Below are 24,301 nucleotides of genomic sequence, written 5' to 3' on the forward strand. Positions count from 1 at the left end.
AGGCCAGGCAGGGTGCTTCACACCTGAAACCCCAACAATTTGGGTAAACTGAGGTGGAAGGATTGCAGAGGCCAGAGGCCAGGAGTTCAAGACCAGCTTGGGCAACATAGCCAGACCCACCCCCCCCCATCTCTACATCATACAAAAATAATAAAGAAATCCTAGGTAAGGCCAGGCTGTAAGGCCAGGCGTGGTGGCTTACACCTGTAATCCCAGCACTTTGGGAGGCCAAGGTGGGTGGATCTCCTGAGGTCAGGAGTTCAAGACCAGCCTGGTCAACACAGTGAAACCTCATCTCTACTAAAAATACAAAAATTAATCGGGTGTTGTGGCAGGCACCTGTAATCCCAGCTACTTGGGAGGCTGAGGCAGGAGAATCGCTTGAACTCAAGAGGCAGAGGTTGCAGTGAGCCGAGATTAAGCCATTGCACTCCAGCCTGGGCCACAAGAACAAAACTCCGTCTCAAAAAAAAAAAAAAAGGGAGAAAAAAAGAGAAAGAAATTCTAGGTAAAAGTCTGAGCCCCACTTCTCAGTCACCTGATCACCTCAACCACTGTCACCAGGTGGATGACCTTGGAGATGTCACACATTTCAAGTTCTGTAAAATGGAGAGTTATATTGCCTAAATCATATAATTTTTATGTTAAGTGACACATTCTCTAAGGCGCTAAGTTTGAGGACATACTTTGTAAATGAAATGATATATGTAGATACTGTATATGTTAATGGTTTTGTTGTTGCCATTATTATTATGACTGCTATACACGTGGTCTGGAGAAAGCCAACCTCCCCAAAGCAAAGGTTCTCCAACAGAGAACAGGCCCTCTAGGTTGCATATCAATACGGAGCCTGTTTAAGGAATGTTAGCCGGTAGTCTTTGCTAGGCCTGAGGGGTGAAATTTTTGTTTATCAAGACTCAACTGTTTTCGAAGTCTTCAGGCTTGAAGTTCTGGGGAAAATAACTAGGCTCTCTGGGCGAGATCCCCAATACCAGTTTAAGGGATTTGAAATGCAAGGCCGTCTGGGACTCCACTGCCACAGGCTGGGCACCAGGCGGCGCCGGTCGGATCCGTCCCGGGACTAGCAGGGCTTTGGGCAGCAACCCGCAGCGAGCCCGACCGCCTCTGGCCAGTCCAGGCAGCTGGTGCTGGCGGTTCCAGAGGTCCACGCCATTGGTGGACGCAGTCTCTAGTGTCCTCTCCGCATCCCGCTTCACCGCCCCACCCCTTTCCTGCGCGAGCCTGGACTTGGAAGGCACCGGGGAGGGTGTGAGCGCCTTGGTGTGTGCCCATCTGGGTCCCCAGAAGAGCGGCGGGAACTGCGGCCGCATGGACGGTGCGGCCAGACTCCAGAGTGGAAGGGGAGGCAGCTGTTCTCCCAGGCGGCCATGGGGGGCAGCAGAGGGGACGGCGACAGGTGCGGGAGCCCCTCCCGGGGTAGAAGTGGAAAGGCGGGCTCCGGGGTCTGTTCTCAGGCTGGAAACCACCCCCGCCCCCCATCCAAATCCCGGGAGAGGCCCGGCCGGCGCCGGGTCTGGAGGAGGAAGCGGCCGGAGACAGTGCAATTTCACGCGGCCTCTTTGGCTCGGGTTCCTGGGCTGGGTGGATGAGTTATGGGGTTTCGAGTCTGGGAGAAACTGAGGTGGCCTGGATGTGAGGCAAAAAACACCCTCCCCCTCAAAAACACACAGAGAGAAATATTCACATTCTGAGAGAAAATCCACCAAGTGAACCAACCGGCTAGGGGAGTTGAGTGATTTGGTTAATGGGCGAGGCCAAATTTCAGAGGGCAGGGCTTTGGAGCGCTTACCACTCCCTCATTCATTACCCTTCCCTGGATCTGGGGGCTTTTGGAATCTTGACCTCCCCTTGGCCCAGCTCCTGCAGAAAAATTAGGGTGAGCCCCATCTTCGATCTGCTCCGCCAAGTTGCGGGACCGCGGGGCGTGGCGCGCTCGGGGCGGGCAGTCCGAGGCTCCGCAATCCCTACTCCAGCCTCGCGCGGGAGGGGGCGCGGCCGTGACTCACCCCCTTCCCTCTGCGTTCCTCCCTCCCTCTCTCACACACACACACACACACACACCCCTCCCCTGCCATCCCGCCCCGGACTCCGGCTCCGGCTCCGGCTCCGATTGCAGTTTGCAACCTCCGCTGCGCCGCAGCAGCCACCAATTCGCCTGCGGTTCAGGTGGCTCTTGCCTGGATGTCCTAGTCTAGGGGCCCCCGGGCCGGACTCGGCTGGGCTCCCTTCACCCTCCGCGGAGTCATGAGGGCGAACGGCGCTCTGCAGGTGCTGGGCTTGCTTTTCAACCTGGCCCGGGGCTCCGAGGTGGGCAACTCTCAGGCAGGTAAGTGGCGCGAGAGCACTGGCGGGCTCGGCACCTGGGAGCCGGAACCCAGTGCGCGCAGCCTCTGAGGGCATGGGCAGGGTCTCAGGCGGCGCGGGGGTGTGGGTGCTGCCCCCGTACGCCGGGACCACCTGGGAGTGGGGCGATCAGGCTCGGGTTATCGGCGTGGTCCGGCCGAGGGCGGCATTCCTAGACCCTCACGCCCCCTTCTCCAGAGCGTCGTCGACCCTCTAATTGGTCTCCCCAAAAGAGGCTGAGGCCGAAACAGTAGTTCACACTTCTGAGGGACCCTGCAGGGAGCGGAGCAGGGACCTTAATTCTATAAACAGGAGGTGCTTGGAGGTGGGGGCCTTGGCGGAAGGGTCTCGGTTTGCTCGCCAGCCTCCTGCCCGCCACCCCGCACCGATTTCTGCTGCTCCTAGTTTCGTTGTTTTGCCGACAGGGCGGAGCTACGGAAGGTTGGAGGGGGTTGTTGTTCTCTAGTGTTGGAAAAACAGGAGCGGCACCTCCTCTTCCGTGAGTGAGCCTGCCCTGGGGAGGTCTGAGATTAACCAGAGGGCCAAGTTCAGGTGACATCAGGCGGGAGGCCCAACAGAGGCTGGCGCCCGCTTTCCTCAGAATAGCAGAGCTTGAGCAACATCTCTTTGTCAAGATCCAGGTCAACCCAACTCATATTTATTGAACATCTACTATATACAAGGCGCTGGGCCAGGAACTGTAGGGGCAAGGATTGTCCAGCCTCTTGTCTTTTCTCTCCCCAGCCGGAGGATCAAGAGGGCACCTCTACTACTTTCTAAGCCTCCTGCCTTGGGGAGTCCTACCTGGGCCCATCTTGTGCCCCCTGCCCCCATTTTGCTTATTGTCTGAGGACCCTAGACAGAGCCCTGGATTGCTCTTCTCCAGTCCTCCCCCGACTCCCATGCTATCTGAGCCCACCCCTTTGGGGTGTCTCTGGGGCCGTGGACACCTGAGGTTTGAAGTTCTGTGGATCTCCTCCCCTCCCCCCAGATTTCAGCTTGGGGTTTGGCACAGCCAGGGCCCCTTCCCCAGTGTGGGAGTGGAAGAAACCACCTGTGCTTCCCCCACAGTTGCTGGGCCTAAATTTAGATCCTGGGATTTTTAGATGTGAACACTCCCAGCTGGTGGAGGGGGGTGGTCTGGGGACTGGCGTGGGAGGGAGCAGTGGGGTGACTGTATAACTGTCCCATCCAGACTCCTGCAATCTTCACCCAGAAACCCAGGAGTACCAGAGTCTGGCCACCCTCCCTGGGTAGGCAGGAGGCAGGCATGGTTGGGTCTCTTTACCCTTTATCTGGGTCCTGCAGCCTCTGGGCATCCGGCCCTGTCTCAGTCCTTCTATAGCCCCTTTGTCCTGGCTGTGATGGGGGTGGGGGATGTTGGAGGGGAGGCTTCTGGTTGAGGAGGGGCTGGAGATTCTGGCTCTATCCCACCCCTAGTGCTCTCTACCAAAGGAGCGCCTGTGCCACTGCCCCTCCTTATGCTCCCGGTCCCTGGGTACAGGAGGGATTTTTATGATTCCGTTCCCCTGCCCTGCTCCCCAAGCTGCCTAGCTCCTCCCCAGACGTGTTGTTTGTGCTCCCTTCCTGCCCAGGCCCTTTGCCCCCTGTTTGTGTAATATGGACTTTACCCTCAGGGGAGCGGGGAACTGGGCTACCTCTAACACTGTAGCCTTCCAAGCACAGACACAAAGTCTGCACAAACACATATGGGCACGTGGGATAGATGGGGCCACCTGAAATACTTCCTGCAAGGAAACCCGACCACAGGTTCCTGGGCCAGCAGGACCAATGTGTACGTGTTCATGTGTATGTTGTGTGTGTGTGTGTGCCCACACTACTACTTCCCCGTGCAGAAAACTTGGCTCCTCCCTTATCTGGGGAGAAGGATTGGCACTATAACTTGGGAAAGGGGGTGTCCTGCCAGGAAGGGGATTGGGGTGGGGCTGTTCCAGAAATGACTAACCTTCCTAGTCTCTTTCATTTCAACCCAAGGACCCTGGAGTTACCAGCTCCTCTGGAACTAGCTCTCTTTGCTGGGACTAGCCAACCTTCATGGGGAGTGATAAGGAGCCCTCCAAGGTCAAGAATTCAGACTAGGGGTATATAAGAGGGATTGGGGCCTCACCAGTCTCCCTCCCTTCATTCCCACTGTTGCCTCCCACTGACTACCACTGCCTCAGGGAAGGGCGGCTGGAACAGGTGGTATCTACCCCCTATTCCCCACCCCACACGTGGTCTTTCGCTGAACCAGAGGAAAGAGACTGGGGTAGGGCTTCAGAGTCCAGGATTTTCCGTAGCCCATTGTCCACCACATTTGCAAACAGTGAACTCCCAAGGCTGACATGCCATGTGCCTCCAGTCTAGGCTTTCCCCTAGTGCGGGTGAGGATTGCCATGGCGAAAGGCTTTTTCATGAACCTCTTCTAACAATGAAATTGGGTGGAGGCTCAGTGTGGGGCATCTCCTACTATTTCTCTCCAGGTGTCCCTGTATTTGCTAAAAAATACTCTAGGGCTGGAAAGTGATGCTGAGGTTGCTAGAGTGTGTTGGGATAGGGAGAGAGAGTGAGAAGGAAAGCCTGAGTTTAGGAGCTGGGGGAGGCAACCAGCTTCTTATCTTCCAGCTTTAAAGACAAAGCTCCCATTGACCCCCCCCCCCCACCCCACCACTGCTAGAGCTCCCTCCTCTACTGAGGTCACTTGTCTGAGCCCAAGGCTTGAGGGTGGAGGGGAGTGCTGCTGAGGACGGGGTGTCTAGGGATAGGGTGGGGCAGCCCCCCTCTTGGATAGAATCGCCTCATTGTGGGCTGGACTGTGGCCCCAGGCACTGCCCCCACCCTCTGCCCCCATCCCACCCTCAGTTGACACAATAGGGGCTGTGTACTAGCCCCAAAGAGATATTTATTCCAGGACCTAGAGAGAGGCAGGATGAGGGTAGAGAAGTGAGTGCCCTGCTTAGAGGGGGAGAGGAGGGTAATCAAAGTTTCGGCCCTTTCCTAACTTCTGTTTTCTAGGGAGGGAAACAAATTCACTGTCATCCTTCTCTATTAACCCCTTAGTACCCAAAGTGGTACCCAAAAGAGGCACAGAGGGTCTCAGGTAGAAAAAGGAAATCTTCACCTTCCCATTCATAGGATGGTAAAGGGATTCTGAGAAGAGAGAAAGCTCTCAGGCCACTACAGCTTCTGCCTATCGCTTGTGGGAGGGTTGGAGGCATATGCCCTCTGACCCTGTCTAATGTAACTGGAAGAGGGCAACCAAGGGGGTGATCTTGGGGGATGGCAGATGGGCTGAGAATTTGTGTCCAGCCCTCAGCCACTCTTCCCTCTGCTTTGAACAGTGTGTCCTGGGACTCTGAATGGCCTGAGTGTGACCGGCGATGCTGAGAACCAATACCAGACACTGTACAAGCTCTACGAGAGGTGTGAGGTGGTGATGGGGAACCTCGAGATTGTGCTCACGGGACACAATGCTGACCTCTCCTTCCTGCAGGTTAAAGTGCCCGCCACCCTCCTTCCTCAACCTGCTCCTCTTTATTCTCCCCTAGAACCCTCCTTCCCTCTTCAGGGCTACCTTCTGCTGGAGTTCACCCTTCCTAAGACTCAGGAGTTCCTAAGATCCAAACCCGCGTATTTCTGGGGACAGTGGCTGTAATCTGGGACCTATGGTCTCGCTGTTGTAGCCAGGGATATATAGGGGGCAGGGGCAGAGGCAGGGGCGGGGCAGGTGGTGTTCTGTGGTAGTGCGAGGTCAGCAGGGACTAGCGCAGAGAGACACCTGAGGACCGAGAGGGTACCTGGGGAGATGAGGAAAGGGCCCGCCTGGCATGAGGAGCTTTGAGGAGAAAGCTGCCTGTCTTCACTCCCAGAAGTGACATAGTAGTGTGACACAGTCTATTCCCTACTCCAAAATAGGAATTAGCAAGAGTTAAGGAGAGGTGCAGTGGCTTATGCCTGTAATCCCAGCACTTTGAGAGGCCAAGGAAGGCAGATCACTTGAGGTCGGGAGTTCAAGACCAGCCTGGGCAACATGGGGAAACCCTGTCTCTACAAAAATACAAAAATTAGCTGGGCCTGGTGGCACGCACCTGTAGTCAGCTACTTGGAGGGCTGAGGTGGGAGGATCGCTTGAGCCCAGGAGTTTTACACTGCAGTGAGCCGAGATCGTGCCACTGGACTCCAGCCTGGGTGACAGAGCGAGACCGTCTCACCAAAAAAAAAGGTCAAGTGCGGTGGCTCATGCCTGTAATCCCAGGACTTTGGGAGGCCGAGGCAGGCGAATCACCTGAGGTCAGAAGTTCGAGACCAGCCTGACCAACATGGAGAAACCCCATCTCTACCAAAAATACAAAATTAGCCAGATGTGGTGGTGCATGCCTGTAATTCCAGCTACTTGGGAGGCTGCGGCAGGATAATTGCTTGAAGCCGGGTGGCGGAGGTTGTGGTGAGCCAGGATCGCACCATTGCACTCCAGCCTGGGCAACAAGAGCTAAACTCTGTCTCGAATTTTAAAAAAAAGAAAGAAAGAAAGAAGGAAGAATTAAGAGTTAAAGAGTCTTTAATGCCTGAAGGAGGAGAGGGGATTGAGATTTTTTTGCCCTGTTGTCTCTCTCATTGACATAATTTGCTCTGTCACAGTGGATTCGAGAAGTGACAGGCTATGTCCTCGTGGCCATGAATGAGTTCTCTACTCTACCATTGCCCAACCTCCGAGTGGTGCGAGGGACCCAGGTCTACGATGGGAAGTTTGCCATCTTCGTCATGTTGAACTATAACACCAACTCCAGCCACGCTCTGCGCCAGCTCCGCTTGACTCAGCTCACCGGTCAGTTCCCGACGGTTCCTTCCGGCCTCACCCCTCAGCCCTCAGACTGGTACCTGCTTGATGATGACCCAAGGCTGTCCACTCTAAGTGCCTCTTCCAAGGTGCCTGTCACCTTGGTAACTGTCTAATGGTCCATTGCTCCCTAAGCAATAGAGGGCCCCCAGTAGGGGGAGCTAGGGGCATCTACTCCAGGGAAAGGAACCATGTGTCCTGGTGGGGCTGGAGTCAGAGCCGGATCTGTTACCATTTCTCTAACTTCAAAGTACAGTGTACTGGAGGCCAGGCGTGATGGCTCACACCTGTAATCCCAGCATTTTGGGAGGCCAAGGAGGGCAGATCACTTGAGATCAGAAGTTTGAGACCAGCCTGGCCAACATGGCGAAACCCTGTCTCTACTAAAAATACAAACAAAACAAAACAAAACAAAACAAAATTAGCTGGGGATAGTGGTGTGCACCTGTAATTTCAGCTGCTCAGGAGGCTGAGGCAGGAGACTCGCTTGAACCTGGGAGGCGGAGGTTGCAGTGAGCCGAGATCGCACCACTGCACTCCAGCATAAGTGACAGTGAAACTCCGTCTCAAAAAAAAAAAAAAAAAAAAAAAGCCAAAGCACAGTATACCTGGATGTCCCTCCTTCCCTAGGAATTCTACCTTTGCTCTCCCTATGAGCTGAGGAATATAGGAGTTAAAAACCACCTGTCCATCTTCTACTTCTCCCTGTCCCAGTCAGTTGGAAAACATATGGGCAGGGCTTGTGGGAGGGGATGTTGAGTCAGAAATCTTCTCTCCCTCTCTCCCTTCCCCTCCCCCACTAGCTAAACCGGATCTGGACAGGTGACTGAGGAGGCGGGAGTTTCTTTTGGCCTGACTCCTCGTCTTATAAAGGGAGTCTTCTCTGCAGCTTGGATTTAATTGGACCTATCTGTCTGCCTCGTCCTCCCACTCCTGAGTCTCAGGTGTCCTTTTGGATGGGTGGAGAGGTAAGGAAGAGGCGTACTGCTGTGGCCCTTAACCCTGTCACTTCTTTCCCTACCTCAGAGATTCTGTCAGGGGGTGTTTATATTGAGAAGAATGATAAGCTTTGTCACATGGACACAATTGACTGGAAGGACATCGTGAGGGACCGAGACGCTGAGATAGTGGTGAAGGACAATGGCAGAAGCTGTAAGTGACTGTGATCAAGACTGCTCCCCAGCCCCACCAAACCGGAGTGACTCCCTTCTTTCCATCATCCTTACATTCCTGATCTGAACCCGCCTCCCCACTGAACAAACACCTCAGGTCCCTGACTCAGCAGCCCACCAGGACGGACCATGCCAGTCCCCTGGAATCTAAACTACAGAGGAGGTGTTTCAAGAAAAGGAGCGGATAGGCCGGGTGCGGTGGCTCACGCCTGTAGTCCCAGCACTTTGGGAGGCCGAGGCGGGCGGATCACGAGGTCAGGAGCTCAAGACCATCCTGACTAACACGGTGAAACCCCGTCTCTACTAAAAATACAAAAAAAAAAAAAAAAAAAAACCACTAGCTGGGCGTGGTAGTGGGCACCTGTAGTCCCAGCTACTCAGGAGGCTGAGGCAGGAGAATGGTGTGAACCCGGGAGGCGGAGCTTGCAGTGAGCTGAGATCATGCCACTGTACTCCAGCCTGGGCCACAGAGCGAGACTCTGTCTCAAAAAAAAAGAAGAAAAGGAGCAGACCGAGCATGGTGGCTCATGCCTATAATCCCAGCACTTTGGGAGGCCAAGGTGGGAGGATCACTTGAGCCCAGGAGTCCAAGACCAGCCTGGGTAACATAGCAAAAAATCTACAAAACATTTAAAAATCAGACAGGCGTAGTGGTTCACAACTGTAATCCCAGCTACTCAGGAGGCTGAAGCAGAGGATTGCTTGAGCCCAGGAGGCTGCAGTTGCAGTGAGCTGTGATTGTGCCTTTGTACTCTAGCCTGGGCAACAGACTGAGACCCTGTCTCAAAAAAAACCAAAAAAGATTCCCTGGGTACTAAGCAGGGAAGCCAGATCTTTAGGCTCCACATCTGTTGCTCGTTCCACTAGAATATACTCCCTTCTCCTCAGAGCCCACCTTCCCCTGACCATTCACATGCATATATTCCTGCATATATTCAGTTTGCCCAGGAGGAACCAAGTTCCTGGGTTGGGACTGGGACTAAGGTTGGCATTTGCCCCAGTCCCTCCCCTTCAGCTGCCCACTGGGTAGTGTGGAGGCGTGGCCCCACCCCTTGTTGACAGGTTCACTTGAGCCCAGCCCTGCTCTCCAAGGGCAGGGAGGGACACAGCCTTGGCTTTTTGCTTCCCGGGATTGAGGTGCCTGTGTAGTGACATCATACCCTGTTGATTCAAACAAGCCTTTCTTAGCCCTGATGGCCCCTTGTGTTGCCTTCCTTCCCAACCAGGTCCCCTCTGTCATGAGGTTTGCAAGGGGCGATGCTGGGGTCCTGGACCAGAAGACTGCCAAACATGTGGGTTTGAACTTTCCTCCAAAAACTTTACTCATACACTTTCATATCCCTTCCTCCCCAAGCCTGGGTCAACACTGCGGGGGAGGCATGAGCAGTGGCCTCAGGATTCAGTCCTAGGAGCCCTAACAGCCATGCTTTCTCTCCTTCCATAGTGACCAAGACCATCTGTGCTCCTCAGTGTAATGGTCACTGCTTTGGGCCCAACCCCAACCAGTGCTGCCATGATGAGTGTGCCGGGGGCTGCTCAGGCCCTCAGGACACAGACTGCTTTGTATGTATTCTTTCCATTGCCTGGGTTCTGAAATTGGGTTGTGGCCTTTGAGGAGGAGGTAGGGGTACACACGTAACATAAATCTGATGGGCCTCCTTTTTTCCCAGGCCTGCCGGCACTTCAATGACAGTGGAGCCTGTGTACCTCGCTGTCCACAACCTCTTGTCTACAACAAGCTAACTTTCCAGCTGGAACCCAATCCCCACACCAAGTATCAGTATGGAGGAGTTTGTGTAGCCAGCTGTCCCCGTAAGTGTTTGAGGGGAAGGAACAATGATCAACAATAGTAGTTCCAAGATTTTAGACAAAATTGTGGGAGGCAAAAAGAATCCAGTTGGTGATAAATAGGGAGATTGGTGAATGGTTATGATCATCTAACCACTCCAATGAGTGACCCCTATGTCCTGTCCTCCCATGACTTCAGCTATCACCCTTACTTCTGCTCCTTGTAGCAACAAATAGTGAAGAGACTTTCGAATCTACAGGGCAGCACTTAAGGGACCTAGGGTGGCAGATGGGGACAGATCCAGTGCAGAGCCGGAGGGAGCCCAGGCCCACAGCAAGGGTTCCATTGGTAGCTGGTAGTGTTCCTCCCTCATCTCTAATGGTGTCGTCCTCCTCTTCCCTAGATAACTTTGTGGTGGATCAAACATCCTGTGTCAGGGCCTGTCCTCCTGACAAGATGGAAGTAGATAAAAATGGACTCAAGATGTGTGAGCCTTGTGGGGGACTATGTCCCAAAGGTGGGTAGGAGATGGTAAGAAGTTGTAAAGAGACAGCCTTTCCTCTGAGCCTGCTCAGACCACCCCCACTGAATCTCTCTTACATTTACAGCCTGTGAGGGCACAGGCTCTGGGAGCCGCTTCCAGACTGTGGACTCGAGCAACATCGATGGATTTGTGAACTGCACCAAGATCTTGGGCAACCTGGACTTTCTGATCACCGGCCTCAATGGGTTAGAGATCCTGCCTTCCCTCCTTAGACCCCAGCCCATGCACCCCTCACAGTTCATTTCACTGGCCTAAACTTTCCTATGTGGAGCTGACTAGGAATCAAAGTCACAAAATTCTAGCCTGTTATAAAGGACCTGAAAGAATGCTTAACACATCCTCCATCCAGGCCTTGGGTCCCCTCAGGAACATCTTTGAGCAATTGAATATCGCCCTGTCAAGGAACAAGGGACAGGAACAGCATATCCTCTTTCTGAAAGTTTTCTTTTTTATTGTCCTTTCTTTTTTGAGATAGAGTCTCGCTCTGTCACCTAGGCTGGAGCGCAGTGGCGTGATCTTGACTCACTGCAGCCTCGACCTCCTGGGCTCAAGTGATCCTGCCACCTCAGCCTCCTAAGTAGCTGGGACTAGAGGCACACACCATCATACTTGACTTATTTTTTTGTATTTTTTGTAGAGACAGGGTCTTGCTATGTTGCCCAGGCTGATCTCAAACTCCTGTGCTCAACCGATCCTCCCATCTTGGCCTCCCAAAGTGCTGGGGATCATAGCACCCAACCTCCTTCTTAAAGTTTTCTAAAAGTTCTTCTTTAAATTTGGATAAAAATCTGTCTTCAGGCTGGGCACGGTGACTGTAATCCCAGCACTTTGGGAGGCTGAGGTGGGCGGATTACGAGGTCAGGAGATCGAGACCATCCTGGCCAACATGGTGAAATGCCATCTCTACTAAAAATACAAAAATTAGCTGGGTGTAGTGGCGCATGTGCCTGTAATCCCAGCTACTCGGGAGACTGAGGCACAAGAATCACTTGAACCCAGGAGGTGGAAATTGCAGTGAGCCGAGATTACACCACTGCACTCCAGACTGGCAACAGAGCGAGACTCCGTCTCAAAAAAAAAAAAAATTTCTGTCTCCCCGTGACTTTTAGATGTTTTCACTCATTCTGCTCCTTGGAGCAGCAGAACAAAGGGACTTTCTAGTCTGTAGGACAGCACTTAAAATATATGTGTGTGTGTCTGTGTGTGTATGTGTGTGTGTGTCAGAAAAAGAGAGGGAAAAAAACACTATAACCACCTGTTTTTTTTTCCTTTAATTTTTTATTTTGACATAATTTTAGATCTACACTGAAGTTGCAAGAATGGTGTAAAATTCCCCATATACTTTTTTTTTTTTTTAATTGAGACAGAGTCTCACTCTGTCGCCCAGGCTGGAGTGCAGTGGTGCCATCTCAGCTCACTGCAAGCTCCGCCTCCCGGGTTCACGCCATTCTCCTGCCTCAGCCTACTGAGTAGCTGGGACTACAGGCGCCCACCTCCACGCCCGGCTAATTTTTTTGTATTTTTAGTAGAGACGGGGTTTCACCGTGTTAGCCAGGATGATCTTCATCTCCTGATCTCATGATCCGCCCACCTCGGCCTCCCAAAGTGCTGGGATCACAGGCGTGAACCACCATGCCTGGCCTCTTTTTTTTTTTTTTTTTTTTAAGACAGAGTCTCACTCTCTTTCCCAGGCTGGAGTGCAGTGGTGCAGTCTTTGGGTCACTGCAACCTCTGCCTCCCGGTTTCAGGCAATTCTCCTGCCTCAGTCTTCCGAGTAGCTGGAATTATAGGCATGTGCCACCATGCCCGGCTAATTTTTGTATTTTTAGTAGAGACAGGGTTTCACCATGTAGGCCAGGCTGGTCTCGAACTCCTGACCTCAAGTGATCCACCCGCCCCTGCTTCCCAAAGTGCTGGGATTACAAGCGTGAGCTACCGCGTCCGGCCCCCCATATACTGTTTTACCCAGATCCTCCAAATGTTAACATACCACATGTGGCTGGATGCAATGGCTCATGCCTGTAATCCCAGCACTTTGGGAGGCCGAGGCAGGTGGATCACTAGGTGTGGATCACGAGGTCAAGAGATCGAGACCATCCTGGCCAACATGGTGAAACCCCATATCTATTAAAAATACAAAAATTAACTGGGCGTGGTGGTGCACTCGTAGTCCCAGTTACTCAGGAGACTGAGGCAGGAGAATTGCTTGAACCCAGGAGTCGGAGGCTGCAGTGAGCCGAGATTGCTGCCACTGCACTCCAGCCTGGGCGATAGAGCAAGACTCTGTCTCGAAAAAAAAAAAAAGTCTTCCTTTCCTATTTATTTACTCTTATGGATACTTATTTTATTCTAGTCAATGGTTATGATCTTTTACAATCATCATTTATTTTAGCCAGCCCCTCCAAGCTGGCTCCTGTGTTCTTTGGGCTGTACCCTTAATTCTTTGAGTCTTTTCTTGTCTGCACAAGATGCTCTAGGCTCATATAGTTCCCCCATCCCAGCCATTTCTCCAAGGAATGTTTCCTTTTAGTGGAGAATGATATTTAGAAACCAAATTCTGAGGCTTGGTGTGCTCACTGCCACTGAATTATACCTTTACCTTATTGACTGGTTTCTACTGTTCTACTCAGAGACCCCTGGCACAAGATCCCTGCCCTGGACCCAGAGAAGCTCAATGTCTTCCGGACAGTACGGGAGATCACAGGTGAGTGGTAGAGAGTTTGGCCTTTCTAGAATAGGCGAAACACTGGCATAAATTGCGGTATAACTACTTGAGAAAATCATGTCCCAAGTTACAGGGGAGGAGCTAGGAGAACCCAAGAAAGATGAAGTCTGCCTGCCCATATGCCTCTCTCCAACCCCTCAGGTTACCTGAACATCCAGTCCTGGCCACCCCACATGTACAACTTCAGTGTTTTTTCCAACTTGACAACCATTGGAGGCAGAAGCCTCTACAAGTGAGTAAAGACTATGGCAGAAGTGGCATCTTCAGGCATTCTTGAGTAAAATACAAGGCACCGTCTCATACAGCAGTGCCTCAATACCAAAGGGTTTCAGAGTTTCATGAGGAAAAGGCAAAAGGAGGGGGATTCCCTCTCAGTGGATCTGACTAGCACTGAGCAAATTTCTTGACTAACATGATTCCATTGAATAGTTAATGTTCCCTTAGTAGTCTCTCCTCTCATCCTGTCTCCTTATTCTCAGCCGGGGCTTCTCATTGTTGATCATGAAGAACTTGAATGTCACATCTCTGGGCTTCCGATCCCTGAAGGAAATTAGTGCTGGGCGTATCTATATAAGTGCCAATAGGCAGCTCTGCTACCACCACTCTTTGAACTGGACCAAGGTGCTTCGGGGGCCTACAGAAGAGCGACTAGACATCAAGCATAATCGTCCGCGTAGAGACTGCGGTGAGGGAAAGGGTCTGCTGGGTGGTGAGAATAGGGAGTCAGGGAGGAGAGAGCTGAAAGGACTGTTCTGCCCTAGACATGGGAGTAGGGTTGAGGGATGGAACCAAGGAGAAAGGGGCTGTTAGGCCGGAAGCAGTAACGAGGAAGAATAATGAAGAGAGGGCTTGCTGGGAGTCCTCAGACTCCTCTCCTAACCCACCCCTTCCTTTCCAGTGGCAGAGGGCAAAGTGTGTGACCCACTGTGCTCCTCTGGGGGATGCTGGGGCCCAGGCCCTGGTCAGTGCTTGTCCTGTCGAAACTACAGCCGAGGAGGTGTCTGTGTGACCCACTGCAACTTTCTGAATGGGTACAGTGAGGGGAGCCAGTCAAGGATGGGTGGGGTTGGGGCACTGCCATGGAACTGTTCAGGTGGCATATAATAAAAGCCTTTAGACAGCTTTCTGCATATGCCTTGGTGGGAGTGAGGTAGGAGACCAGGTCATGAAGGTCAGGACTTGGAAGTGACCCCTCTCCCTTTATTCCCCACTGCAGGGAGCCTCGAGAGTTTGCCCATGAGGCTGAATGCTTCTCCTGCCACCCGGAATGCCAACCCATGGAGGGCACTGCCACATGCAATGGCTCGGTATAGTAGCAGCACCAGGATCTCCAAGGGAGACACTCCAAGGGAGACAGAGAAGGGGCAATACTTGGAGCATCTGGGGAATGATATGGCTAAGGATAGTACAGAGAGGCCAGATAATGCTAGGGCCTGCAGATAGAAGATCCTGAATGTCTGGGTTGGTCTTTGCTGGGAGGTATGGAATTGACCTCGGGATCTGATTCTTCCTGACCTTCTCTCTTCCACTCAGGGCTCTGATACTTGTGCTCAATGTGCCCATTTTCGAGATGGGCCCCACTGTGTGAGCAGCTGCCCCCATGGAGTCCTAGGTGCCAAGGGCCCCATCTACAAGTACCCAGATGTTCAGAATGAATGTCGGCCCTGCCATGAGAACTGCACCCAGGGGTGAGTGATGGGATAATAAGGAGAGGGGGTCAGGTGGAAGGGTAGGAGCACAGAACTAGGGTGAGGGAAGCGGAAGCAGAAAGAAGAGAGAGGCTGTGATTTAAGAATCTCTCCCAGCTGGCCGAGTGCAGTGGCTCACACCTGTAATCCCAGCACTTTGGGAGGCCAAAGCAGGTGGATCACCTGAGATAGGGAGTTTGAGACCAGCCTGACCAATATGGAGAAACCCCGTCTCTACTAAAAATATAAAATTAGCTGGGCGTGGTGGCGCATGCCTGTAATTCCAGCTACGTGGGAGGCTGAGGCAGGAGAATTGCTTGAACCCAAGAGGCGGAGGTTGCGGTGAGCCGAGATCACATCATTGCACTCTAGCCTGGGCAACAAGAGCGAAACTCCGTCTCAAAAAAAAAAAAAAAAAAAAGAGAAAAAAAAAGAATCACTCCCAGCTGTGTAGCGAAGGATTGGAGAAAGGGAAAATCAGTAACAACACAAAATTACACCACGGTTTTGGGAACATGGAATAACCTCAGTTCAGGAGGGTTTCACTGAAGAGGGGCTTGGGGAGAGCTAGTAAGCTGGGGGTGGAGGCCATGTCTTGGGATCAGCTTTGGGCTCCAGGATGGGATGCCATGGTAAGTTCTAAAACAAGCTTTTGTATGTTGAGGCTGTTGAAATTGAGCCTCTGTTGTCCAAGCTCTCATTTAAGGTAGTGACTTTCTTCCCTAGGTGTAAAGGACCAGAGCTTCAAGACTGTTTAGGACAAACACTGGTGCTGATCGGGTATGATGGGGTTGGAGATTCTGGAAACTGGGGATATTTGAGAGTTGGGAGAGAGGTGGTTACCTGGAGAGAAGAGCAAGGCTCTCTTCATTCTGGCCTTTTATGTACGCAGTCCACTATCACCGGACACTTGGGACTCAAGAATGCAGGCTTCTGGACTTCCCTTCCTAAAATTAACTTTCAGTAGTCGAAGAGTGGTCCAGATTTAGGTTGGTCCCTCCAGTGCTTAAGGATATATATGTGAATGTTAATTTCTTGCCCTAGATCTGCATCATACCTTCAGCACAAGTATAGTTGACATTTGTAAGGAAGATGCAAACCCAGGATAATGTTGGGTTTCTATATATCCCATAGCAAAACCCATCTGACAATGGCTTTGACAGTGATAGCAGGATTGGTAGTGATTTTCATGATGCTGGGCGGCACTTTTCTCTACTGGCGTGGGCGCCGGATTCAGAATAAAAGGGCTATGAGGCGATACTTGGAACGGGGTGAGGTGAGTACTTAGCTTACTTTTGTTTTTTCTTTTCTCTCTCTTTCTTGCTTTTCTTGCTTTTCTTTCTCTCTTTCTTTCTTTCTTTCTTTCTTTCTTTCTTTCTTTCTTTCTTTCTTTCTTTCTTTCTTTCTTTCTTTCTTTCCATGCCCCGGAAGTCTCTTTATAGCTTAATTTTGAGTGGTACCCTGTGCACCCAGGGGTCAATGATGACATGAACATCACTCCCCTCCTCTTTCCCCAGAGATTTGATCCCTTTCTTAAAGGAAGTAGTGTGGTCCCCTAGAAAGAACACTGGTCAGCGAAATGGAAGGCATGCATTCTAGTCCTGATTTTGCCATTAATTTGCCACATGACTTTGAAGAAGTTCCTTATCTTCTCTGTGCCTCAGTTTATGCATCTATACAGAGGAAATAACATTTATCCTTCCAGGATGGCAATAAGGTTAAAGGGGAATGATGTATGTGACAGTGCTTTGGAAAGCACAGAGCACAGTATAAAAGGTACTCACGGAGGTAATAGTATTACCAACTCTCCCTAGCTGTCTCTTTCCCCACTTCATGTTCCTCCATCAAAGGGAAAACCCTGATTCCTGATCTCATGAGCACAAATAACTTCCTCAATTCTAAGGGTCTGTACCTCAATATGCCTATAATGCATTCTAGGACTAACGGTCCTTCCTCTTCCTGCCCTTTCGGCTCTGCCACTTTTGGCATTCACCTATGGGGAGTGGGTTGGAGTGGGACATGGGAATGGCCTTTCCTGAGCACCTCCTTCCCATTTGCTCCTCAGAGCATAGAGCCTCTGGACCCCAGTGAGAAGGCTAACAAAGTCTTGGCCAGAATCTTCAAAGAGACAGAGTTAAGGAAGCTTAAAGTGCTTGGCTCGGGTGTCTTTGGAACTGTGCACAAAGTGAGTGACCCATAGGAATTCTGGAGAGGTGGGGAAGGCACCTAGGGCAAAAGGGTGAAAGATTTTTGGAAAGGACTGACCTAGGGAGAATGACCTTATGCCAACTCCTGCCCCAAACTTCCCAGGGAGTGTGGATCCCTGAGGGTGAATCAATCAAGATTCCAGTCTGCATTAAAATCATTGAGGACAAGAGTGGACGGCAAAGTTTTCAAGCTGTGACAGATGTAAGTGAAGGAAATTCTGTATGCCGCTAGGAGAGAGGACAATATTAGATACAATCATGTAGAAGCACGGTCCTGTGCTTCTCAGCAGCTACTATGTTAGCCAGAATGTTGGCGGGGGGCCTGGGCTGGCTGTGCACATGCTGAGTGTACGTGAACCTGTTGGATTCCTAGATATCACCTTTTGTGTCTCTTAGCATATGCTGGCCATTGGCAGCCTGGACCATGCCCACATTGTGCGGCTGCTGGGACTATGCCCAGGGTCATCTCTGCAGCTTGTCACTCAGTACTTGCCTCTGGGTTCTCTGCTGGATCATGTGAGACAACACCGGGGGGCACTGGGGCCACAGCTGCTGCTCAACTGGGGAGTACAAATTGCCAAGGTGAGAGAAGCCTGGAGGAATTCTGTGATAAGAACTGCTTGGCTGAGGGCCAGCCAGGAAAAAGTGGGAAGGTTGAAGTTCTGAGAGGTGGGGTCCCCAACACCCGGGCTGCAGACTGGTACTGGTCCATGGCCTGTTAGGAACCGGGCCACACAGCAGGTGAGCAGCAGGCAAGCGAGTGAAGCTTCATCTGTATCTACAGTCAATCCCCATCACTTGCATTACTGCCTGAGCTCTGCCTCCTGTCAGATCAGGGGCAGCATTAGATTCTCTTAGAAACGTGACCTCTATTGTGAACTATGCATGTGAAGGATCTAGGTTGTGCACTCCTTATGAGAATCTAACTAATGCCTGATGATCTGAGGTGGAACAGTTTCATCCCAAAACCAACCCTCCCTTTCCCTGGGAAAAACTGTCTTCCACAAAACCGGTCCCTGGTGCCAAAAAAGGTTGGGGACTGCTGCTGAGAGGTAGATTTAAGTTTGGGAGAATTCCAGATCTCAGTGACTGATTCCCCTAACCTTAAGAATACTTTCTTCCCCTCTACCTACAGGGTATGTACTACCTTGAAGAACATGGTATGGTGCATAGAAACCTGGCTGCCCGAAATGTGCTACTCAAGTCACCCAGTCAGGTTCAGGTGGCAGATTTTGGTGTGGCTGACCTGCTGCCTCCTGATGATAAGCAGCTGCTATACAGTGAGGCCAAGGTGAGGTGACACAAAGGATAAGGAGGTGGGGGTGAGTGAAGCGTGGGGATAGGGAGCAGCCAGTGGTCTCTTCCGGAGGCAAGCAGATGCTTCATGGTAAGTTCAAGGAGAGGAGGCTGCAGATGCCAGATATTTTAGTTCAGAGAACAACAAAGAAAAGAATGATCAAGAACTTGGGACTTGGAAATGCTAAGAAAATGTGTGGAAATAAACTTGTGATACCTCTTTCTTTAATCTGCAGACTCCAATTAAGTGGATGGCCCTCGAGAGTATCCACTTTGGGAAATACACACACCAGAGTGATGTCTGGAGCTATGGTCAGTGCATCTGGATGCCCTCTCTACCATCACTGGCCCCAATTTCAAATTTGCCTTTTGAGACCCCCTCTTAGAATCTCTAAGCACTTCAGATTTTTATGTCAGATCAGGTTCTGCCTTCCCTTCACTTCATGCCCATGTCTACTATTTTGCCAGTGACTAGTCCATTTCTTCCTGCACCAGGTGTGACAGTTTGGGAGTTGATGACCTTTGGGGCAGAGCCCTATGCAGGGCTGCGACTGGCTGAAGTACCAGACCTGCTAGAGAAGGGGGAGCGGTTGGCACAGCCCCAGATCTGCACAATTGATGTCTACATGGTGATGGTCAAGTGTGAGTTACCAGCGGAGCCCAACCATTTTCTTTCTTTCTTTTTTTTTTTTTTTTTTTTTTTTTTTTTTTGAGATGGAGTCTCACTCTTATCACCCAGGCTGGAATGCAATGGTGCAATCTCGGCTCACTACAACCTCTGCCTCTCGGGTTCAAGCGATTCTCCTGCTTCAGCCTCTGGAGTAGCTGGGATTATAGGCAGCCACCACCACACCTGGCTAATTGTTTTATATTTAGTAGAGAGGGGGTTTCACCATGTTGGCCAGGCTGGTCTCAAACTGCTGACCTCAGGTGATCTGCCCGCCTCAGCTTCCCAAAGTGCTGGGATTACAGGTGTGAGCCATCGTGCCCGACCTGACCGCGGCCATTTTCTGACTTCCCTCTGTACTCCTCTTGTGGCTCTATTCCCTTTTTTTTTTTTTTTTTTTTTAATGGAGTCTCACTCTGTCGCCCATACTGGAGTGCAGTGGCGTGACCTTGGCTCACTGTGACCTCCACATTCCAGGTTTAAGCAGTTCTCCTGTCTCAGCCTCCCAAATAGCTGGGACTTTAGGCATGCACCACCATGCCCAGCTAATTTTTTTTGTCTTTTTAGTAGAGACGGGGTTTCACTACGTTGGCCAGGCTGGTCTCAAAGTCCCAACCTCAGGTGATTCACCCGCCTCGGCCTCCCAAAGTGCTGGGATTATAGGTGTGAGCCACCACGCCCGGCCATGGATATATTCCCTTTTATGTCTCTACCTCCTACATCTTATCTCTAGGTTGGATGATTGATGAGAACATTCGCCCAACCTTTAAAGAACTAGCCAATGAGTTCACCAGGATGGCCCGAGACCCACCACGGTATCTGGTCATAAAGGTGAGCAGGGAGTAGGAGATACTAAGGAAATTTAGAAAAAGGAGGAGTTGGCTGGAACCAGGATTCCCCCTAACAATCACTTATCGATATAGAGAGAGAGTGGGCCTGGAATAGCCCCTGGGCCAGAGCCCCATGGTCTGACAAACAAGAAGCTAGAGGAAGTAGAGCTGGAGCCAGAACTAGACCTAGACTTAGACTTGGAAGCAGAGGAGGACAACCTGGCAACCACCACACTGGGCTCCGCCCTCAGCCTACCAGTTGGAACACTTAATCGGCCACGTGGGGTAAGACACCTTCTAATTACCCAACACTTTGCACCCTAAGCCCTCACAAACCCTACATATACCCAGATTAACTACTTAAAGGCCCCCATGGTGAATATAGATTTCTCCCTTCATCTTAACCTTTTCCTTATTTTTTCCTCCTAGAGCCAGAGCCTTTTAAGTCCATCATCTGGATACATGCCCATGAACCAGGGTAATCTTGGGGAGGCTTGCCAGGTAAGTTCTGATGCTGAGAGGCTGGGTTTTAGGATCAGATTGATAGGAGTAGTGTGGAAGACATTAGAAACCTTTGAGGTTTAATCAGTGTCCTGCAAAAAAGAAGGCAGCGAGGGCCGGGCGAGGTGGCTCACGCCTGTAATCCCAGTACTTTGGGAGGCCAGAGAGAGTGGATCACCTGAGGTTAGGAGTTTGAGACCAGCCTGGCCAACATGGTGAAACCCCATCTCTACCCAAAATACAAAAAACTAGCTGGGTGTGGTGGTGCACAACTGTAATCCCAACTACTCAGGAGGCTGAGACAGGAGAATCGCTTGAACCCGGGAGGCAGAGGTTGCAGTGAGCTGAGATGGTACCACTGCACTCCAGCCTGGGTGACACAGCAAGACCCTGTCTCTTAAAAAAAAAAAAAAAAAAAAAAGGCCAGGTCCGGTGGCTCACGCCTGTAATCCCAGCACTTTGGGAGGCTGAGGTGGGCAGATCATGAGGTCAGGAGTTCGAGACCAGCCTGGCCAACATGGCAAAACCCTGTCTCTACTAAAAATACAAAAACTAGCTGGACACGGTGGCAGGTGCCTGCAATCCCAGCTACTCAGGAGGCTGAGGCAGGAGAATCACTTGAACAGGGAAGCGGAAACTGCAGTGAGCCAAAATCATGCCACTGCACTCCAGCCTGGGCGACAAGAACAAGACTCCACCTCAAAAAAAAGAAAAAAAAAAGGCAGGGAACAACCCAATTTCCTTCTAAACAAATGTCTCTTCTTTCCTCATCACGTAAATCTCCTTGCATTATTTTCTGTTTATTTTCTTCCTTAGGAGTCTGCAGTTTCTGGGAGCAGTGAATGGTGCCCCCGTCCAGTCTCTCTACACCCAATGCCACGGGGATGCCTGGCATCAGAGTCATCAGAGGGCCATGTAACAGGCTCTGAGGCTGAGCTCCAGGAGAAAGTGTCAACGTGTAGGAGCCGGAGCAGGAGCCGGAGCCCACGGCCACGCGGAGATAGCGCCTACCATTCCCAGCGCCACAGTCTGCTTACTCCTGTTACCCCACTCTCCCCACCAGGGTTAGAGGAAGAGGATGTCAACGGTTATGTCATGCCAGATACACACCTCAAAGGTGCCTGACTCTTCCTGGGGCTTTCCTCAATTCTTCCTCGAATCCTTTCCCCGGGCTCCTCTTGTTTTTTCTTCTCTGATCATATGCCTCTCTGTCCTATTAATTTTTTCAATTTTTCCCCTACCCCCATGAAGTTATTCGCATACCTATCCTTTCTTCTCAACCCCCAGGTACTCCCTCCTCCCGGGAAGGCACCCTTTCTTCAGTGGGTCTCAGTTCTGTCCTGGGTACTGAAGAAGAAGATGAAGATGAGGAGTATGAATACATGAACCGGAGGAGAAGGCACAGTCCACCTCGTCCCCCTAGGCCAAGTTCCCTTGAGGAGCTGGGTTATGAGTACATGGATGTGGGGTCAGACCTCAGTGCTTCTCTGGGCAGCACACAGAGTTGCCCACTCCACCCTGTACCAGTCATGCCCACTGCTGGCACAACTCCAGATGAAGACTATGAATATATGAATCGGCAACGAGGTGGAAGTGGTCCTGGGGGTGATTATGCAGCCATGGGGGCCTGCCCAGCATCTGAGCAAGGGTATGAAGAGATGAGAGCTTTTCAGGGGCCTGGACATCAGGCCCCCCATGTCCATTACGCCCACCTAAAAACTCTACGTAGCTTAGAGGCTACAGACTCTGCCTTTGATAACCCTGATTACTGGCATAGCAGGCTTTTCCCCAAGGCTAATGCCCAGAGAACGTAACTCCTGCTCCTTGTGGCACTCAGGGAGCATTTAATGGCAGCTAGTGCCTTTAGAGGGTACCCTCTTCTCCCTATTCCCTCTCTCTCCCAGGTCCCAGCCCCTTTTCCCCAGTCCCAGACAATTCCATTCAACCTTTGGAGGCTTTTAAACATTTTGACACAAAATTCTTATGGTATGTAGCCAGCTGTGCACTTTCTTCTCTTTCCCAACCCCAGGAAAGGAGGTTTTCCTTATTTTGTGTGCTTTCCCAGTCCCATTCCTCAGCTTCTTCACAGGCACTCCTGGAGATATGAAGGATTACTCTCCATATCCCTTCCTCTCAGGCTCTGACTACTTGGAACTAGGCTCTTATGTGTGCCTTTGTTTCCCATCAGACTGTCAAGAAGAGGAAAGGGAGGAAACCTAGCAGAGGAAAGTGTAATTTTGGTTTATGACTCTTAACCCCTTAGAAAGACAGAAGCTTAAAATCTGTGAAGAAAGAGGTTAGGAGTAGATATTGATTACTATTATAATAATTCAGCACTTAACTATGAGCCAGGCATCATACTAAACTTCACCTACGTTATCTCACTTAGTCCTTTATCATCCTTACAACAATTCTGTGACATAGATATTATCTCATTTCACAAAAAGGGAAGTCGGGCATGGTGGCTCATGCCTGTAATCCCAGCACTTTGGGAGGCTGAGGCGGAAGGATTACCTGAGGCAAGGAGTTTGAGACCAGCCTAGCCAACATGGTAAGACCCCATCTCTTAAAAAACAAAAAAAAGCAGCAGCAAAAAAAACTTTAGAACTGGGCGCTGTGGCTCATGCCTGCAATCCCAGCACTTTGGGAGGCTGAGATGGAAAGATCACTTGAGCCCAGAATTAGAGACAAGCCTATGGAAACATAACAAGACGCCGTCTCTACAGGGAAAAAAAAAAAAAGAAACTGAGCCTTAAAGAGATGAAATAAATTAAGCAGTAGGTCCAGGATGCAAAATCCTCCCAATTCCTGTGCATGTGCTCTTACTGTAAGGTGCCAAGGAAAACTGATTTAAGTCACAGCCCTTGTTTACGGGGCACCGTTTCTTGTTTTTGCACTGAATCAAGTCTAACCCCAACAGCCACATCCTCCTCCTATACCCAGACATCTCGTCTCAGGAAGTGGTGGTGGGGGTAGTCAGAAGGAAAAATAACTGGACATCTTTGTGTAAACCATAATCCACATGTGCTGTATATGATCTTCACTCCTTATCCCCAAGATCCCCTTTTAGAAGCCCTTCTCATCTAGCAGTGAGAAGCTTCCAGGTAGGACAGAAAGAAGATCCAGCTTCAGCTTCACACCTCTGTCCCCTTGGATGGGGAACTGAGGGAAAATGTCTGTTGTATCACTGAAGTTTTTTGTTTTGTTTTTATACATGTCTGAATAAAAATGCCAAAGTTTTTTTCAGCTTCCTGTCTGTCAAGTGAAAACATTTCGTATAAGAGATCTGCTCCTCAGCAGTGGATAGTCACCTTTCTGTCTTCTGACAGTGCTACTCTGTCCCATGTAGATTTCTCTAGTCCTACTATTACTTGGTATTTCTTTAGAACAAGCATAGCGCATAGTCCTTTTCATTAAGGGTTTTAGTAGGAATCTACAAGGCAACCAATTGGGAATAACAAAAAGAACCCACGTGCTTGAAGATTTATAAAAAGCCCTATACGTGTCCAGTCTCCTTCAGAGGCCAAATACTGAAACCTCCAGATGCTTCTGAATTCATTATCTTAGAAAAGTCACCAAATCTTTTTATTTTTTCACGTAAGAACTCTCAACAAACATGTCTTTCTGAACACTTCCCTTAGGTGCCCCATCCAGGTGCCTGTTATTGGAACAATAATGTCA

At 50.8% G+C, this 24,301-nt stretch overlaps 2 protein-coding genes across 2 annotated transcripts in view; one reads left to right on the plus strand and one right to left on the minus strand.

The window, feature by feature from the left end:
* Positions 1–24,301, minus strand: part of PYM1 (PYM homolog 1, exon junction complex associated factor) — a 233,812-nt gene that overhangs the window by 184,047 nt on the left and 25,464 nt on the right. The window lies entirely within an intron of this gene.
* ERBB3 (erb-b2 receptor tyrosine kinase 3) lies at positions 1,825–23,866 on the plus strand. Its single transcript, XM_050749105.1, has 28 exons — positions 1,825–2,347; positions 5,706–5,857; positions 7,003–7,189; positions 8,228–8,353; positions 9,600–9,665; positions 9,818–9,936; positions 10,044–10,185; positions 10,566–10,679; positions 10,771–10,891; positions 13,337–13,410; positions 13,573–13,663; positions 13,911–14,116; positions 14,330–14,462; positions 14,648–14,738; positions 14,965–15,119; positions 15,846–15,899; positions 16,254–16,395; positions 17,185–17,304; positions 17,430–17,528; positions 17,723–17,908; positions 18,462–18,617; positions 18,859–18,934; positions 19,118–19,264; positions 20,023–20,120; positions 20,213–20,404; positions 20,549–20,620; positions 21,437–21,737; positions 21,908–23,866. The coding sequence occupies exons 1-28, from the start codon at positions 2,266–2,268 to the stop codon at positions 22,432–22,434; spliced, it is 4,029 nt and encodes a 1,342-aa protein (XP_050605062.1). The 5' UTR covers positions 1,825–2,265; the 3' UTR covers positions 22,435–23,866.

This window comes from Macaca thibetana, chromosome 11 (genome assembly GCF_024542745.1).
Source record: "Macaca thibetana thibetana isolate TM-01 chromosome 11, ASM2454274v1, whole genome shotgun sequence".
Taxonomy (NCBI): Eukaryota; Metazoa; Chordata; class Mammalia; order Primates; family Cercopithecidae; genus Macaca; species Macaca thibetana.

What these genes read in the sequence shown, in the direction of transcription:
- ERBB3 (XM_050749105.1), top strand. Translation starts at nt 2,266, where the DNA reads ATGAGGGCGAACGGCGCTCTGCAGGTGCTGGGCTTGCTTTTCAACCTG. An exon ending in GAAGGACAATGGCAGAAGCT is followed by an intron (nt 8,354 to 9,599) that starts GTAAGTGACTGT and finishes CTTCCCAACCAG; the next exon opens with GTCCCCTCTGTCATGAGGTT. An exon ending in CTCAGGACACAGACTGCTTT is followed by an intron (nt 9,937 to 10,043) that starts GTATGTATTCTT and finishes CTTTTTTCCCAG; the next exon opens with GCCTGCCGGCACTTCAATGA.